Source organism: Balaenoptera borealis (assembly GCF_965194805.1).
Source record: "Balaenoptera borealis genome assembly, chromosome: 1".
NCBI lineage: Eukaryota > Metazoa > Chordata > Mammalia > Artiodactyla > Balaenopteridae > Balaenoptera > Balaenoptera borealis.
This window is the reverse complement of record NC_138860.1, coordinates 89,563,678-89,583,968: the sequence shown is the minus strand read 5'-3', so window position 1 is coordinate 89,583,968 and position 20,291 is coordinate 89,563,678. Positions and strand designations below refer to the sequence as shown.

At 40.0% G+C, this 20,291-nt stretch overlaps 1 protein-coding gene across 3 annotated transcripts in view; it reads right to left on the bottom strand.

Moving 5' to 3' along the window:
* Nucleotides 1–20,291, bottom strand: part of TBX15 (T-box transcription factor 15) — a 109,742-nt gene that overhangs the window by 30,138 nt on the left and 59,313 nt on the right. For all 3 annotated transcript variants that reach the window (XM_082369292.1, XM_082369293.1, XM_082369294.1), the window contains exons 2-6: nt 17,249–17,462; nt 12,134–12,235; nt 10,402–10,573; nt 9,159–9,326; nt 198–262 (exon numbers count right to left, since the gene is read on the bottom strand). In XM_082369292.1, the coding sequence (XP_082225418.1) occupies nt 198–262; nt 9,159–9,326; nt 10,402–10,573; nt 12,134–12,235; nt 17,249–17,462 (721 nt within the window). The remainder of the gene's footprint in view (nt 1–197; nt 263–9,158; nt 9,327–10,401; nt 10,574–12,133; nt 12,236–17,248; nt 17,463–20,291) is intronic.

Sequence of the window (20,291 nt, the reverse complement as noted above, 5' to 3'; positions counted from 1 at the left end):
TTGGGTGATTCAACCTTTGGGGGGCAGCTTTTTGATTCTTGGATCAACTACTCATTTCTCTTTGCCTGCAGCAGCACAGTTGCCTAGCATGCAAATGTTCTCCAAAAAGCCAGAGCCAGAAGCCACCAATGGGGCTTGGGGAAAAGAATGTCATATAGAAAAGAAAGGTCAGTGAGTCTCTTGCCCAGTTTGCTCACCTGTTTCTTCCAGAATCTCTGAATCCTTTAGCAAAAGGGTTTCGGTCAATTTTTAATCTGGTGATCTGGAAACAAACAAAAAAAGCATGAAATGTATTTATATTAGCTGACTTCTTTTTTGGTTGCTCCTAGAAAGTTAACAAAAATCACTCTGTTAACAACAGCTGTTGTTTTTATTTAGTTTCCTCTTAGTTTGAGATTTAGATTGAAGTTGATACAGGACTTGGTCCTGGCACACAGATGTCTGACCCATCTGACCCACATCTCCCTAAAAACCAAGGTTTTCCCAGTATGCGACTCTGTAAGCTCTCTTCTGCTCACCATCCTTGCCCCAAAATGGTGATAAATCACTTGCCCAGACAAACAAAGGTATCAAGATGGAAAATTGGACAATGGTCAGATCCATAGTGCATGACACACAGGAGACAGTTGAAACATGCTTGTTGAATGAATGAGTAAATGAATGAGTGAGCAAGTGAGTGAAGAACGAATGAATGGGTTCAGTCAATCCAATCAGGTGCAATCAGGTCACCAGACACCCTGCCTCAGCCTGAAAGAACCAAATAGTTGACTGCGTTTCCCATTTCACTTAAGTTGTGCCTTTCTTGCCGCTAGGGGTTGTTCATTTGATGACCTAAAATGGTCTTGTAAAAGACACAAAAAAGTAGCTGGACTTTTGTCAAGGTTGCATCCAAAGAAAAATCTACAAATGTGGGACGGGATGGGGCAGGACGCAGTGCAACTCACCCAGTCTCCAAGTCCCACAAGCCAATCAGAAGAAACAAAAAGCAGCTTCATAAGGCTGAGCAAATCCAGTGCAAACAGTTGTGTGACCCGGGTTGGATGGGTCCTTAGGAGTCATCTGGTTTGACCTCCACTCAGTGCAAGAGTCCCTCTCTATTGCATCCTATCTTAGTCCCCTCCCACTCTGCAACTGTATATATTACCCTCTCAGCCTCCAGACTAGAATGGCCTGACCAACGAATTCCATCTGCGCTCTTGTGTTTCCGCCTTTAGCCTTTGTCATGGGAGGCATTTGGATACCTTCTGTCTGAACCAGATGTTAATGACTCGCTACATTCAAGGGATAGAGACTTAGAGGTGGGGGTTAAGGAGCTCAGGAAAGCAGGAAAGTCATTCTCAATAGAAGGTAATTCTGGAAAGAAGGGGATCTCATTTTTAAGACCATCTTCCCATTTCTGATCACTGTAGAACTTATCACTGGGACGGCTGAAGTTGTTTCTTGTGTTGCAAATCTTTCCAAGTCCCTCTTCTGTCTCACTTCATCAGAGTGGAATTTCCCAAAGCCACATTCTAAAGGTCTTTAAAACGCAATGTGAGAGTCTGACAAACAGGCTCTGACTTGAAAGTACCAAAGTTATTTTTTTCCCCTTAAACGTCCTTTGCCTCTAGAGTGGCACACTAATAATGTAGCACTCATAATGAAGCAAAAGCAATTTTACATCTATTTTATAGACCAGAGCAGGAGCCTGAAGCTTTGGCTTTCTAAAGTTTAGCGTCTGCCCTGTGAATATTGTATTGAGTTTAAAGATTGTCACCGCTTTTCTGTTGTTGACTTAAAATCAGTTCTTTCTTCCTCCATAATCCACAGCAATAAAACACACACCATATTTTCTTTTCAAGTTGGGGTTATAATATTTTATTTTCTCCTTCAAGTTGGCTTATCCTGTCTGACTCATTTATGATAGGGGTTTCTGGTATAAGATTGTGCTGCTATGTTTTGGGGGCACAGATCCCTGTAAATATAACGACCTTCTATTTCATGGTCCTGGGAGAAATGGTTGAAAACCAGTTCCCCACAGCTCCCTGTATCTCAGGCCAAGGAGTCTGCACGGAGATTTAATAGACAAATGACACCAAATGTTAGGAAACACAACACCTCTATACTTGTTTCAAAGCTTTTATTGTGGGATTTGGACCGCTTTATGAAGAGTGTGATTGTGCTACGCATTATTCATTTATTATCAAGTGCCTTTTGTGTGCAAAGCAATGTGACAGGTAGCACAGGTGACAGCGTGGCAGACAGTCAGTATACAGCTGTGTATCATCCCTCCCAAGAAGTTTATAACTGAGGAGAAAAAAGAAGACATACATATTAATAGTTACAGTGTAAAACAGAAAGTGATACGGTTTGAAATAAAGGCAAAGTGCCCCAAGAGCTTAGAGGAAGCAGTAATCGCTCCGACCTGAAGGGCTCTGGCGTTTCACCGTAGAGGAAGCACGTGAGCCAAGCTGGGAAGGATGCATAGGATTTTAATGAAGACCGCAAAAAGGGGAGAAAGGAACAAGGGAAGCATTTCAGAAGAAAGGTCCTATGTAAGCCATAGAATTGAAGTGGGAAGGAATGAAGCATTTTTGAGAACCACTGAAGAGTCCAATTTGACCAGAGCACAGGGTACAGCAAGAGAAGCAGTGAGAAAGAAAGCTGAGATGCTGGCCTGAGGCCACATCATGAAAAGCCTTTACTACCCTGCAGACATTTAGATACGCTATAGGTAGAAGAGAGCAATTCTAGCTATCCAAACCAAATTATGATCCCAGTTAATGCTTGTGCTGACAACTTAGGCTATATCTACAAATACCAAGGGTAACAATGACAGTATTTTGGAGGAATAAATCAATGTATTCACAACCTCAATAATCCTTAGTTTCTAATAGTCCCATGGTTCCCATATCAAGAAACTCCTGGTAAACTCAGTATAGAAAGGGATGCAAATGACAGCTTGCTGTCCTACAGGAGACAAGGATGTTGCATAAGGTGAATTCTCATCAGGTAGAAAAAGAAGTAAAAATCTTCCCCTTCCACTCCAGTGGAACATGAGAGGAGAGGAGAGAGACAGAAGAGAAGCAATCAGTTAGACTTACAAGTGCCTTAGCTTTCTACTCAAACCAAAATCCAGGGGTGGTGGGGGGAGACTCAGAGAAACACTGGCAGGGTCACCTCCATACACACATGGGGGTGGCTGCGCCAGTATAAGTGCTGTAGGAAGAGGCCTGAGTTACGATCCCCAAGCCTTCCATGGCCCTTCGGCAGTGGGTCAGGGACTCAGAGGTCCTCACATGCCATGACAGGGAAGGCAGGGTGACCCCGACATAGAGGTGCTATAGTCCAGACAGGAGTCAAACAGAGGCCCTGGATGAGAACTGAGGTGAGGCTGAGTCATTCAGGGAGGCCCAGGAGGTCCAACTGAGGCAAGAACACAAAAGCACAAGGTCAGCAGTCTCCTGCCAGTAAAACAAATCAACACAAGGAACCCCAGGACCAGCCCAGACCAGACCCCACCCCAGCAGAGGCCAGTGAGGCCCAGAGAACAGCACAGGGGTCCACAAGCAACCACAATGAGGGCTCATAAACCCCATTGCCTCCACCCCTGCCCATGCACCGTACATCTAGAGGCCAACTGGAGCAGGAGGCGAGGCTCATTTGAATAGTTAATTTTCAACCCTGCCCTCAATTATATTTATTAACTAGACTCAAATATGGCAGTCGATCTCCACCTCGTCACCTTAGACCAGGTCAGTGTCATATTTTGACTAAACTACTCTAAATACTCTTCAAGCTGATCTCCCTTCTTCCACTCTTGTCCCTGTCCAATCTCTTCTCTTCATTCAGCAACCAAAGCGATCTTGGTTAACACACCATAGTTGGACCATGTCATTCCTTCAGTGCCTACCACTATGCTCAGAATTCAATCCAAACTCCTTGCCTGGCCTTGCGGGGCCAGCATGCCCTGACCCCTGCCTATCTCTCCACCCCCACCCACCCTCCCCTGACTCTGGTCCACAGGCGCCCGGCAACCTGAGCTGCTCTGTGTTGGAACGTGCCACGCTCTTTTCCTGCTCAGACGCCTCACGTGCACTCTACCTCCAGACTGAAATGCTCTCTTCTGTACTCTTCATATAGCTGACTCCTCATCTTAAGTCTGAATCTAAATGTTATCTCCTGAGAGGGGTCTTCCTTGATCCATCCCTCCAAAATAGGATACTTCTGCCACTCTCTTTAACTACACCCTCTTTAATTCCAACTTTACTCTTAACCCAGTTGGTAATTACACATTTATTTTGTCGTTTACATATTTACTATGTGTCTCTCCCCCTAGACTACAACTAGGAACCCTGTCTATTTGATATACCATTTTATGAAGCAGAACCGAATATGACATGCTATTCATGCTCAATGAATATTTGTTCAGTGAATGAATGGAGTGAGGGAGTAAATGAATGAATGAGGATGTGGGAAACAGAAATCACCAGTCCCAAAGCCATCACAAGCCTTAGAGAATACAGACCAAACAACTCCCCCAATCCCATTTGCTTTCACTGTAGGCATTACAGACAAAAGTCTTGAATGTCTTTCTAGTCAGAACAAGGTCTATTAGTAACTTCCATTGTAGCTAAAGCTATGCTACAGCAGTCATGCTCAAACTTGGTCTGATGATAATGAGGCAACATGGAAAATACAGAGGTTGTGGAAGCACTTTTCTTCCGTGATTTTCTTTCCATAACCTTATACTGATGTGTGTAGTCTGAGTTATTGAAGACTATGGCACATAAGGGGGTGATTACTGGCTTGCCACCATTCATTTTAATCATTTTCCCTCACTATTTTGCCTAGTAACATAGAGGCAGTTAATAAATGAGGTATACCTCACCATGCACAGTGCAGACATAAATAGCACAACCTACAGAGAAAATGAAACCTGAATATCCTCAGTATAATTTTACAGGACCAAGGCTCAAAGGGACTTCCCATATTAACACTCTCTTATTCTTATTTTTTTTTTTTACCATATTGCTTGAAAAGTGTTCCATCAGCATAAAAAAAAATTTTAAGCCAACATAAAAAAAAAATTCTGCACTAATTTGATTGGAAAATTAGAGCAAAACTGGCTCAATAGTTCAGGATATAATGAGTGGCTCAGAAATCCTATTGAATTTGCTTATACAACCCTGGCTGTGGTTTCAGACTTCCTATCTAGTTCATGTAGCCAATTCTCATCAAGAAATAAGACTGTATTACCTGAGGAGAACAGGGCTGTGTCATTTTGAAATCTAGTTTCCTGTTTGGAAAAAAAAAAAAAAAAATCAAGGTTCAGCAGTCTTTTTCCCTTAGAGAGGACAAAGACTCTGCAATGGAAATTTCCTGCTAATTCCATGAGGACATATTGGCGTCAGCTTCTTCCAAGAAAAAGCATTAAGTGTAGAATCACCTTTATTCCAACTTCTACCACCTTTTTCTCCATGATGAGAGTCTGGGCATGGTGTACTTTCCTCTCTGCGATAAGCCTGCCAAGTTGGCACTCCAAGAGCAAATAATAGTAATAATAACTTCAGTATGCTAGCGGCCCTGGGAGTCTATGCATCAGTCAGCAAGGGTGAGAAGGAATGGGAAAGGGGGAAAGAAAAGCATAAACTATTTCATGAATATAGAAACTCTTTCTTCACACTTCACTCCTACTTATATCCAAGGAGGCAGAACCATGGATACATAAGGAAACTGGTAGTAGAGGTATGCTGGCTAATTATTCAGTCATTTTCCAAGCATGTAGTCAGTACTATGCCTAGACTATAAATATCTTAGAGTTATGGAAATGGAAGGGTCCTTCCTCCTAATTAGTGGTTTCTGGGCTTCAAAATGTCATAGGCCAGTTCTAATCCCCTCCCCTTCCAACATGTGAAGGATCAACATTGGCATTACAATTTTTTATTCTACCAAATAAAGAGAATTAACAGCTCTCTATTATCGCCTGCCATCATTATTCCATAAAATAAATGACATTTTAGTAACAAACTGAAGCCCAGAAAGACAAAATAGCTTGCTCAGAGCGACACAGGTAGCTAGTGGAGAATTTAGGACTAAAACCCAGGTCTCCAAATGCCTAACCCCTTGCTATCTATGGAACAGAACACTGCCTTTCCTTAGGAAGGCTGGGCAACAGTTCATTTCAGTTCCATTCCCTCTATCGTCCTTCCTGCCTTGTGTTCCGCCGAACAAGTCCCTAAGAACAATGAGGACCTATCACTGACTCTTCTCTCTTTCCTTTCTCATAGCTTTCCTAACCCTTCCCTTTAAAAAAAAAAAAAATGAAGTAAACAACTTTGCTTTAAAATATTATTTGTTCTCAATCTAGAAGGTTGAAGGAAATAAAAACACAGTAATCACTGAATATAGCTCACAAAAGAGAACAGTTTATGCTACCCAGCATCTTCATGACAAGTCTGAAAATTATGGTTAGGTAACAGATCTGACTTACAGGATGCAGACCTCAAGATTCCTGGGGGAGAGACCTGAGGTTAGTTTGCTTTATTAGAAGGCACTGTATCATATTAAATCATATCTACACAGCCAAAGGGAATGTTAAACAATCACACTTGATTTACCCAGGGACTGGAGGCTTGTTAAACAGGCAAAAGCTGTTATCTAGATTTTAAAATGGGCAGAATTGAGAATGACTCATCTATTTTGAATGTCAGCACATCATGAATTCACTAACGTGACATGAGGACAGAGAGATCAAAGTAGTTACCTATTGAATACAATACCTTCGAGAGCCCATGTAGCTCCTCCAATTCCCAAGAATCCACTTTCTCTTTAATGAGCAATTTATTCTTTAAAATTGCCTCTATTCCCCACTATCCTTCATGCCTGTGCAGATGCAGGTATTTAGCAATGTAGGCTGACTACTGACAATTTGATGCCAGGTTTGTGTCCGTGACTAAATGCAGGTTCCCTCGTCTAGTCCTTATAATTCTATGAGGCCAGGACATTTTCAGACCAGGAAACACAAGTTGAAAGGGGTTAAGAAACTTGCTCAAGGTCACACAATTCACCAGTGAAAAGGTCAGAAACCAAACTAGACATGTCTACTACCAAGTCCCATGATCTTAGTCATGGCATCCTACCCCCACCAAACCACGACTGCCCCACTCAAGTCCAAATATAGACAAAATATTTATATGAATAGGATGTACTCAGGTGCAGGAACACTGTGAAATAATGCAGAGGAAGTGAAAGGGATTTCAGGTACCCATGTTTGGTCTTCACAGTGAACTGCAGGTTTTTAGTTTTAGCTTGGGTTATATTGACCCTTCTTGGCCTCTAGAACCGATCTCAGTGAGGCAGTAGAATGGTCATTTATCGGTGTTCTAGTTTGCTCTACAAACTACGTTCTAGAGTCATGTTTATTGCCACATCTCTCTGTCTTCATGAGAAAGTAATGATTAAAATGGCGGCTGGGGTAGTCTTGGAAAAAATCCAAACAATTTTTCAAAGAACTTAGACTTATATTCCCCCTTTTCTGTAACACAGTTAATCCCAAAGTTCCAGTTGTTACTCAAAAGCCATGTCTATACTGCTGCTCTATCTAGCACCAGAGCTTAAAAAATCTTGATTATTAAAGCTTTCTGTAAGGACTCTCCATGGTCTCTGCAATTTTACTATCTGAAGAGTTCGAGAGAGCTTAATAATTTTAAAATAGCATCCATGGCAAACTAAAGCTCTTCTTTTACTTTAGATCAAATGCGGTATCTAAAAGGAAAGTCCAAAGTTGGGAACACTTTACAGCTGCTGAGAAAGCCCAACAACCATATAGCACTTAACATTTATTGGACTAAAGGGTTGTTGTATATCAAATTCCCCTGAAGGTAAAAAGCATCTAAGGAATTTTATCAGGATGTGCCATGAAAGATAGAAAAATTCTTTCTACTCTATATGAACTAAAGATTGTATAACTCACCTTCACCTGCCTGTTACATACTAAGCCCTTGATAAATATTTAGTAAATGAATGTTTTTCCTCATTGCTTTCTTTGTCAGAGCACAGTATCCAGTATAAAAGGTATTAAGTACTATAGTATACGTCCATTTTGCTCCAAGCGGGCCCAAAATAAAAGTAAGCAGACTTTCAAGCAAAATAAACAAGCAAAAACTCTGTTTTAGAAAAAGATTCACTGCAGGATCCTACTAATTAGACAATTTACCAAAATATGAAATACCATCTAACTTACAAAAATGAGATTCACATAGAACTTTCAGAGAACTGCATAAAGTGAGATCACTTGTAAATCCATCCATTCACCCTCCTCAAAAAAAAGAACATTGTTTAGAAATGCCCACAGTAATTCCAGACTTGGCCTCTCTCTTCCCCTCACCCACTCACTGGCTAATTAGCCCACTGGCTAATGCTGATGTGTCTCAGTGTCAGAAAAAGCATCAGTTCTTCCACAAAAACTTCCCTTATTCCCCAAACCAAACAAACAAACAAAAAACCATTTCCACATCTCTGTCGTTAAGTTATTCCACTGTATTATCATTATGTGTTTATGTGTCTTTCACTCAACTAAAACTCTTCCTTTCTTAGGGAGAAACGTCTTAATCTGCTAAGCTTAGAATATCGTAAATTCTCAAGAAATATTAATGGAATGAATGAATATATTATTAACATAAAAACATACACATCTTAGGGTGTGGTGGTGAGCACACGGAGGCCAATTTAGTCTGAAAGTGTAAATGGAAGCAGTGGGTCTGACATAGAGTTTGAGAGGCTTGATGACTTTGATGTCGCCTGATGGACGGCTCCACGGAGAGGATAAGAGGGAAGGAATGAATCAAACCTCAAGAATTTCAAGTGATGAGGAACATTTGCCGGGATGTAGTAGAGATCATGAAACATGGGTACAAGTACAGAGAGACATGAAAATGACTTAGGAGGTTTGGTCCTCCTGGTCAAAGATCTTGCCTCTGATCTAAATGTAGACTCTGACAGCTGTTACTAGGCATTACCGCCTTGTCATCACCAGTGCCGCGTGTGCACCGCCAGCCTGGTGTCTCTCATTCCAGCATTTCAGTGCCATGCAGAAGGACTAAGCACTTCTTACAAAAGGATGAGTAAACTCCTTTAAAAGCGGCTGCAGCAGGAGACTCTCCAAGGCAGCCTCTTACCTGCTGGTTCTGATAGGCCGTGACCGTGGTAAACACGGTCTCAGGAAAGCTGAATGTTTTCACTCCATCCCCAACAGGGACGGGTTTGGTGGGTGAAAGGTCGCTGCTGAAATCCTTGCGAATCACATGAACCCGAGGCTGGTATTTGTGCATAGAGTGAAGAATGATCTGAAATGAGAAGGGGAAACATTACTCCAGCATTGTCTCTAAGGTCCCTACATCTTTTCCAGCTCTCATGCAAACAAAATTACAGGATAAAAGTGTTACAGGAAGAGCACAGTTTAGAGGTGGGATGTATGGGAAACTGGAAATCAGTGTACTTTCCCATGGCTGGAAGGACTAAGTAATTGGATAGCATCACATCCCATGGAACCATGTAGCAAATATCCCAATCATAGGTGGTGAGTGCAATATGTTTGCTTTAATTGGATAAATACTGAATGAATTGGTTCCAGTACCAGCAGACATCACTCCACTAAAAGGTCTCAGAACCTCTGCTATGTGACAGTTGTTCCCTCCTGCTTCAAATTTTCAGCACGGGTCCATCTGTCTTTAAATTCTACAAGCTATTATTTGCACTTTGTTATTGATTTTACGGACATTCTCTTATGTCATGTCAGAGTTAAGGGTATATGTGTCTTCTCTCTTCCTTAGAAAATTATCATTTCCCTAAAGATAGGAGCCATGGTTTTAGCTTCTTTCATCTCCCCATAGCACCCAGTATGGATCCCGGCATTCAGTGAAAATTCAGTATGTGTTTTACTGCCAAAAATAAATTAATAACATCAGTTGCACCAATTATACCTGGCAAGCCTAACAACCTATTCTTCTCTTATAAATTCATAAATTTTTTGACCAATCAGCCAGAACTGTCCCCACAACAGTTTCCCTGAGTTTACTGTCCTGTGAGTTGTTCTATTAAATACTGTGATTTCTTCACCATTTTAAAATGTGTCCTCTGTTTCTGTCGCTGCATTCTCCTGACTTGATCGTGACTTACAGCAGACGTTTGCTAAATGTTAGATTTGTAATAAACGTAATTTCACAAAAGGAAAAAAAATTTTTATGCTTACTTACTTAAAATGACTCAAAGATTCATTTGAGATTCTCAAAATCGCAAGTGAATTTGAGAATCTCAAAAAGATTCTTATTTTACCTGTTTGAAAAAAGCCTGGGGCTAGTCAGTTCTAGAGCAAAAAAGGGGGAAGAGGGAGGAAGAGGATGATGGGATTATTTGACTCACATGTCCTTGATCATCCAATTCATTGTTGGTCAGCTTGAGTTTGTCGAAACTGACCACCTGTCTCATCCAAGTATCTCCAGAAGCTAGAGAATCAGGGTGTATATAAACTCTTGGGGGCACAGGGGAATCAGCGTTGCCAGCCACCATCCACTTGGAGCTGTGATACACATATCTGAGACAGAGAGGGAGAGAGGAGAACTCAGAGACAGATGCAGAGAGGGAATAGAGGCCCAGGACACAATTAGGGACAGGAGGGGAGGAGACACAAAGAGATGAGAAGAATGGAGTAGGACGGATTAAACAGAGAATACAGAGGAGAAAGAGAGAAGGGTGGATAACCAGGGAAAATGAAATAGAGATGGAAATGGAAAACAAGATGGGTGGGGGAGGGCAGAAAAGTGTTGTAGTTAATGATCAAAGCTGCAGCTCTCACAAGGAAAACATTCTCACAGTCCTTTTTCTTTCTTCTTCCTCTCCTTGCCTTGCACCCCTGTGTGCACACAGGCATCCTGAACCCACGTGTTTAGCTATGGAAAAGGTATTTTACTGCAACCTTTCACCTTTCAAATGCAAACCATATAATCCATTGGCCACTTGTTCAGGATTTGGTTCCTTATTAAAAACATCTTCCATATTGTCCTATAAAACACAGCCATGTGCAGAGACCCTCCAAGCCCCTCACTTGTTAACCATTTCCTAGCTAAGAGTCTGAATTTAGAAGCATTTCAATGAAAACCTAGTTTTGAACATCTTCATCTTCCACTTTATTTTCCCACAAAGTCACTGCAAATGAGACTGGGTTAATCAAAGTCTTCCCACTAACTGGGAAGACTTAGCGGTGTTTCTGGGAATGGCTGCACTGAGGCAGAGACCTCCATTTTCATTGAAATGGAGGATGTTTTTAAAGAAAAGAGCATCTCCCCTCCTAAGTCCTACATCAAGACCACTTCTTTCTTAGCCAGCTCTCCCTCTAAAATACAAGTAATGGTCTTCTCTATTCACCTCTCACCTCCAAATTCATGGGCTCAAGGCCAAGTTCTGAAATATCTCAAAAATGAGCCATGACTCACTGATGTGACTGAGAGCTCAGGAGATCAATTAAGCCACAACTTGTTTCAAACAAGAACTATGTGTAAGACACATGGAGACTATGTTGGCTTTTAATGGCTTTGAAGGAAAGTTATTTAGCAAACTTGTTCACAACCCGTTTTAATGAACAATAATTCCCCTTAACTAGATGTTCTTCTTGAGGTCTTACCCAATTCTCCCATTCTTCCCCTCCATCATCCACAGGATAATCCAGCAGGTATATGATTGAAGGTACTGTACTAATCCACTTCTCCTCCCATTTTCCAAAATAAATCATCTCAACTCACTTAGTATTTCATAAACCAAATCATTCAATGTGTTAATCATTTTCAATGTTAAGTGAATTAGTTTTAGACTTAAGATCCATTTGATTTTTGCTACTCTGGCAGACATTATACAATCCCACTCTTTAGATAGATGTAAGGAGGATTCCAGACCAAACCATTACTGGTTCTGACTTCCTACCTCTAGTGACTACTTCCTGTCTGGTGTTCTGCCACAGGCCATTGGCATGTCCTCCATCCTTGTTCCCTATCCAATACATTGTACAGTGCACTGTTAAAATGCTTCATCTAATGAGTTTATAGAACCATCCTGGGATACTGGTGATGCCCACAGTTCCACATCTCAGAGTCATCCTTACCTGTATCTTTTATTGTCCACAGGTACAATGTCCATTGCTATGTAGTACTGCTGGTGTGGATCCAGGCCAGTGATTTTCACTCTCATGGCAGGAAACATCCTCCTGTGGATGGGAATAATGTAGGAAGCTCAGCAGTCAGAGGGGGAGAAGTAGCAAGAGTAAAAGCTTGATGAGTCTCTTCTTAATAGGAATGCTAAGCACACAAAGTCCAATATCCTCTAATTCTCAAAGTTGGCTGTTTTTTTTCACTTTGGAAATTATCACTATCAAATATGCTGAGGATTTACATTGTTGAAATAGCACCTCTTCTTAACTTAAATTGAACTGATTATTCATACACTCAAAGACCTCATACCATAACTTGTTTTATAGTATTAGTTAATCTTTAATGTGAGATAGATGGATAGACAAGAGATGATAGATAGATAGATAGATAGATAGATAGATAGATAGATAGATAGATGATAGATAGATAGAATGTGTGTATATACATTTCCTATTAGACTATAACAGTGTTAAATATACTTATACTCTTATACTTAATATACTTGAATAACTTATATTCTTCTTATTCCCCAAGTAGCTTGTCACAGTTGATTGTAGTAATCATGAAATATTTTCTGATTGAGTCTATTTGAAAATGACCACTCTAAAAATAATATCTCAAGAAAAGAAGAAAAAAAAGGAATGTGCTACCAGTTCCCAAATGAAGGACCACCAAAGTCTTTTTTTTTTTATGCATAAAACTGTAGAAAAATTTCTGCAAGTTCTCAGGCTGTCAACGTGTGTGTCAGAGGAAGGACACTGCAGAATAGGGAGCAAATACCAAATGAATTCTAGTGGCCTCTGGGCAATACCTTGTTTCTACCACAATGGCTTGTTAAACTTGCCAAAGCAAGCGAGGTCAGGATATGACACTTTACAACTACTCTCATAATTGAAGAGGAGGAGAGGGAACAGCCCAAAAGAGGTACTGAGTTTCAAGGAGACTAAAATAAAATTCACCATTCTTCTTTAATCATAAGAAAGAAGAAAAACATCAAGCTCTTGTGCATGTCATGCATTTAGGAACCAGACATAAGAAGTGCTTGGTTCAAAAATTTGGATTGCCCTGAATGTGCTCTAGAGTACTTGTACACAAAATGTTGCATTAAACTTAACCATCTGGGGCCAGTTAGTTGAGCTGGGCAGAGCACGGTGCTAATGAGGTCAAGGTCACAGGCTTGATTCACATATGGCCTAATTGGCTTTGCTCCATTTCATGGCCATAGACCATACCCTGACCCCAGACAGCCATCTTGCAAGTGTGCATTGGTTGTTTATATGACAGGCTTTCTGTGCTAGTCACACACTCTACTACTCAACAAAAACAACTCAAAAAGCAAATATCCTCTGGTAATAGGTTGGTGACATCAAAATCATATTTGGGGGGAAAGCACAGAGGGACCACAGACCTTCAACAGGGATGATGGCTAATTCTTAAACATTTGCAAAGAATAATCTATTACCAATTCTTTCCCACTTTATAACTTTTCAGAAGCTTCTATTGGTATATCATTTTAGATTTTCTTTCTCTACCCTCACAAGCTTAATTAGAAAGCCTTATATTTTATTTTATTTTAAATGTATTTATTTATTTTTGACTGTGTTGGGTCTTTGTTGCTGGGCGCAGGCTTTCTCTAGTTGGCGCGAGCGGGGGCTACGCCTCATTTGCGGTGCGCGAGCTTCTCATTGCGGTGTCTTCTCTTGCTGCAGTTGCAGAGCACGGGCTCTAGGGCACACGGGCTTCAGTAGTTGTGGCATGTGGGCTCAGTAATTGTGGCTCGCCGGCTCCAGAGTGCAGGCTCAGTAGTTGTGGCACACGGGCTTAGTTGCTCTGCTGCATGTGGGATCTTCCCGGACCAGGGATTGAACCTGTGTCCCCTGCATTGGCAGGCGGATTTTTAACCACTGTGCCACCAGGGAAGTCCCAAAAGCCTTATATTTTAGTCTTATGTTTGGCTAATGAAATTTGATGGTGGGTTGCTCATAATGACTAAATCTAACATTCACTATAGGTGAGGCACTTTGACTCACATTAACTCTTTCCAAAACTTTGGGAACCTTGGTCTATACATGTATATATAGATCATTAATTCCCGACTTAATAGCAATGATTTATGATTGCCCTGTATACATAAATATTTGGAGAGCATCTTGCCAGGGATGGAAAGTCCTCTCCCTTGCTATCTGAGATAAGAAAATGTGGTTCCTCTCAGCCATCTAAAGAGGCTGCATTACATTGAAAGAGATAAAGTTATTTTCTTGATGACTTTTAAAAAAGGGGTTAAGATGTCTTTAAATTCAATACCTGTTTTGTCTGGAACACTTATATGACCTTGAGTGGAGAAGCTACCTGTCTCTTTTCAGAACTCAGGTTCTAAAATGAATGAGCTGTGTGGCTCTGGATAAGCCATTTAACCTCACCATCTATAAAACAGAGGAAAGGAACTAAATAATCCTTAAGGTGACCTTTTGCTTTAAAATTCTATGACAATTCTTAAAATCTGACCAAAGTTGCTTTTTCTTTTTGTCAGTATTTTAGCACAGAATATCAAGTAATGTCATAACACCCTAGAGAAAAATTAATCTTTCATATCATAAAATGAGATGTGTTTGGTTTTAATTTTATGCCTAAATTTAGGCCAATTCTTTTGACTTCCAAACCCGTTTATCCCTACAAACACCTCTGTCCATGGTGCTGATCATGCAGGTTTTGTCGGTGCATTCAAAGATTGAGGGCTCTGTAGACTACAGTAGTTCTGAATCAATGGGATTATAGTTTGGGATGTGAGAAGAAGTAGGTGGTGACTAAGATCTTCTGAGAGGGGAAAATAACAGAGAGTCATACATAACTAACAGTAACTAAGAAAATGGAAATTGGAGTTAAAAATGAAAAAGACACTACATAGGAAGAAAAATGAAGTGAAAAGGAAAGAATCAACTTGGGGGATGGGGAGGGAATGACAAAAATTCACAGAAGATAAAGACTTCTTTGCATGTTTCTGAGTGGTTCTGGAATTACTTGAGCAGAGTTACTGGTAGCAACAGCAACAGCTGAGGCACTCCAATATGGAAGCAATGAATGTAGTTTCTAAACCTAAATAAAGGGATATGATTAAAGAACAAACTGTATGTCTGTGCTGGGAATCTCTGGATATATTCAGGTGTCAACGTGAATTTGTGAAGGCAGAGATATGAAAAAGTAAACATTGCAGAAAATCATGAAGTGAGGTCACAGGAGAATTGTCAAGGAGGTGCTCAGGTAAACTGAATTCACTGAAGTGCAGGGAACGAGGGAATGATATCAGGAACACAAGTGACTAAAATACACAGACATAATAGTAGTAAGTAAAGACCCAAAATAAAAACTGGAAAATCTTACAGACAAAAAAAGTAATATTTCCCCTTTCATCAAACCAATGCCCTTGCCAAAAACTAAGAAAAAGAGTAAAAACTTTTTCCTTGAATTGCTGTTTCCTTCCAAGTCATATCTCAAAATGTAGACTCAAGATGTAGACTGAAACCCAAGCAACAAAAAAGAGATGGTTTTTGAAAGTAATTCTGGATAAACAACAAGGTCCTACTGTATAGCACAGGGAACTATACTCACTATCCTGTGATAAACCATAATGAAAAAGAATATAAAAAATAATGTGTATATGTGTGTGTGTGTGTGTGTGTGTATAACTGAATTACTTTGCTGTACAGCAGAAATTAACACAACATTGTAAATCAGCTATACTTCAATTTTAAAAACAAGTAATTCTGGAAAGTAATTTTGAAAGTAATTCTCCTTCAAAATTGCTCCTCCTAAGAAGCTTTTTAATGGTTTTATTCTCTACTAAAACTTAAAGAAGGAAGAGGGTTTACAGAGGAGGATGAAAATGAATAAGACTTCAGGTTCATTTTAAGCTCACCTTTTTGTGATATATTATTGTATTGAGAGGTTTCTCTATATGCATTCAAGTGAACTAGACCCAATCAAACTATGCTTTTACTTTCAATGTCTATGTGCATGAAGACAGCTTATGATCAATGAGGTAAGTCTTTTTGGTCTCTGTGATGTGAGACAGTGGATTGACTTTGTAAATATGAAAGCACTATAATTATTTTAATTTCAGTGAACTATTCCTATATACTAATAAACTCAGTCCAAATTTATTTTGATTTAAATCATTTTCATTTTAAATCCAAGGGGCAAAAGCTATAACCATTTCTTAACAGTGCAGACTTACAAATAGTTGAGACAATTGTTTTGGAGCCAAACAGATTTGTGCAGAATTCTGGAGCTGCCCTTTACTACCTGTGTGGCCTTAGTCAAGTTAATTAACCTCTTCCAGCTTTTGCATCCTCATCCATATATGGGATTATCACATCCTACCTCATAGGATTCCCGTGAAGTTTAAATAATGAAATACATGTTGAACATCCAGCACAAAACAGATACCTAACCATGAAAAATTTAAAGATACCAATAAAGAGTAGCTTAATTAACAGTGTTTATTTCAAGATACGCTGTGTTTTTAAAACTGTTATCATCCTACATAAATCATTTTGCAAGAGTTTCCACCAGGTCCCATTAAAGTAATCACATTTCAAGCCAACTATAAAACACAATGGATCGATCAGCAGGGCTCCAAAAATGCACCAAGCCCAAATTTTACCAAAAACAAAATTCTTACAAAAATACCTGGCTGATTTAAATGCCTTAGAAGATGCAAGCTTTTTCTCTTGAAAACATTGGTTGGTGAAGTAACACTTGCTTTGGAAATCTATTGTTTGACTGTTATGCACCATGGATCTCCAGTATTAGCTGGAATACATTTGCAGGCAGAAAATGTTTGTGAGGGTAGAGGTGATTTAGGTTTGAGTGGTCCTTGGAGGAAAGTAGCAAAATCACAGTAAACACAAGCAAAGCGCTTTATCAAGACATCCAGATGCTGAAAAGTGAGTGTGAGTTGCTTTGGCTGCACCAATGCTACTACCACAAATAAGTGAAAAGAAAAATGTAACAGCTCCTACATTTGATTTCCTCTTCTTCGAATGTGGCTATTCAAAGGAACTTGTCCTTACCTGCCTGCTTTGGTGATGATCATCTCGGTTCCAATGTCATGGAACCTCTTCCAGAGGTCAGCACACTGCAGCTCCACCTGAATCTCCTCCATGGAAGATATGGCAGCAGGCACAGGGCCTGCAGCACCAGGGCCCAGGTCAGTGTGAGTGTCAAAGGAGCAGGAAGACCGCTCAGTGATCACCTCAGAGTCTGAACCAGTGCTCTGCTCGGAATCTGCAAAATAAACAGTCAAGACTTAGGTGAGAAACTGCTGAGCTCCCTCCACGCCCCTGGCCCTAAAAGATGGAGGCAGGGTAGGGAGCACGATGGGGTGGGGAGAGGGGTGAACAAAAGGAGACTTAAAGCTGGGAAGCTCCAGAGCACAGCACTCAGCGTATTTTATTTTATTTTTTTTATGGTTTGTTTTTGTGATTTATGACCTTCTTTCAGGTTTCGTGTTTCCAACATGACATCTGGCATTTTAGTAAGTTTTAGCAACAGCTGAAGAAAATTGGTCCACAATAGGCAACATAAAGAGTACTAATGTCACCATGTTGAAGGGAATGAAGCCAAACTGGAGCAACAAAATAGACAAATGCCAAATTTTAAAAATAATAATAATCACAGACTACAGCTGCAAGTCTGGATTAGACCATTTAACTCGGGGGAAAAGATTCAATGCTAACAACAATGTGTTCTTTAATTCCATACCACTCAGCATCACTCTCCCTCAGTCAGTTGTTTTTAAACACAGTGAGTTTTCCTCCATTTATATATCCTGGTCATCAAAAGTAATGAAAAGTTATTTGGGATATTTAGAAACACTTTGCTGTATACTTGAGTAAATGGCTTTTCCTAAGTCTAATCAGGCCATTTTGGATGAAAAAAAAAAAGTCTGTTGTGAGGCAAGGATGTAAGCATATGGAAAAAGTTACCCAAGAAGGCGGTTGAAACAAAGGGAATAAATGAGTTTAGGAGACACCTTGATTAGTTTCTGAAGTATGGGCAGAGGGGAGGGCTGATCCAAACAGGAAGGTAGGATTGAGAGCAACCAAATAAAAAGCTGGCATGCTGGGCCAGATGGTCCTTTCCTCTTTCGTCTTCTGTTCTCATGAAGAGGGGGCTGGCAGTGGGGTGGGGGTGGGGAGGCAGGGGGGATGTAGACCGATGGAGAAGCCTAGAGTCAGATCTACTAGAGAATTTTCTGTAATTTTTCAGATTTTTTACTTTTAAGGCCCTATGCCAAGAACTTTATCTCCTAATATTTTCCAAACTTGGATTAGCTAGTACAGTTTCCTTATGTCAAACGATACTGCAAGCCAAGCCTAAGAACCTATTTCTCTAACTCACCCTTAACATCTAGGATTCCGATTGCTTCCCCCATAATTAAATACATACATAAAGAAAGGTTGAAAACAATGATGTCTTACTCTGACAACTGGCTTTTCACTGCTGTCAAAGGTCAGGACCTCTTGGGTACCAGTCCTTGACACTAGCAGGATGGAAGGAGGCTGGGACAGAAAGCCATATCATCTTGCTGCCATCCTCACTAACTGGAGCAGGTTTCTAGGTCTGTGAACAACCCCTCTTATGACACCATTAATTTTCTTTTCTTCTAGCCCTAATGTGTTCCTCTCTCAAACCCGGGCAGCATCACTGCTGAAGATATTCAGCACACTGCAGAACTGAACCAAGCTCCTAAATAACAGGGAAGTCTCTGCCCAAAATCTTTAGTTTATCCACAATCACTGGTCCAGTCACCATCTTCATCAAAAACATTAAAAAGCTATATGACTAGATACTACATGTCTAAGCATATCATTTTATATCTTGGACTAAACAGGAGCTAATATTTGTCTCCTTCAAGTACAGAAAAGTGGAGCTACTTTTCTAAGGTGAGAGCTGTTGAGTGACAATCAGGCTGTATCCCAGCCTGATGCTATCTGCTTTTCAGTAGCAGAGCCATGATATCCTCACACACTCTCCAAACACGGTAATCTGATCCCTTGAGACATGGATTCCCAAATCCCATTTTGTTTCTGCGATATGCCAAGAGCTCCTCACTTATCACTAAAATTGTGAATTTTTCAAGAACTTCTTGAAGCAAGATTTTTAAAAAATAATCTTGTCCTACCTTTGGAAGCAAAGTGTTATGAAATCTCCTTACCATAAAGTGCTACGGTTATGAAACAGTTGGAAAGAGGCAGGGCCCAGCAAAAATTTTGGACATATAATTTCTCCAGTGTGTGTTTAGGAAGGAGGAAAGGAAAGGAAAGATATCACTGCACTAAGTGATAATATTTTTAAGGCAGCCAACTTGAGTTTAGGATTGGAATGGGAACTGTGGCTGGAGATTTAGGAAGTAAGAGACTGCTCTTAACTCTATATGTCATCTGGAATAAAACAGGTACTCAAAATGTAACATTAAATGGATTGATGGATAACCTTGGACAAGTCACTTAGCCACAATGGACCTATTTCTTCATAGTACAATTAAAAGGACTGAACTGAAATCTCTTATAATCTCTTCCACCTCTAATGGCTTAAAGAATGTAAGACTCCATCCTAATGCAACATTCAGTGATAACCCAGGTGACCTCAATTAGAAGCATCAAAATTTTTTTTCTTCTACTTAAAAACTTTTATTTAGGAAAAAGTCCAAAATACATGTAAATAAGTCAAAAGAGATAATCCTTTTCAAAGATCATTATACAAATTGCTTAATTGGGACTTTAGTTCTAAGTAACTCAATGGCCAATCATTTGTAATATAGATTGTTAGTTGTTCATGTTTTTTTTTTAGGTAAAACACCAAAACCATGATTTGTGAAAGAAGAAATTGATAAGTTGGAGTTTAAAAAACTGTAGAAGCATCAAATTTAAAACTGTCTGGGAAAGACAAGTTAAATGAAAAAAAAGACTGGGAGCTCAAATTCACATTATCATAGGAGTTAAAGAATTGAGTTAGTATTCTGTTTATAGTTTCAATCAAACCCATCAATAAGCACCTATCAGCATGTGGCCCTATATGAGATACCATGCAGATAATTTGAAACAGAATCCA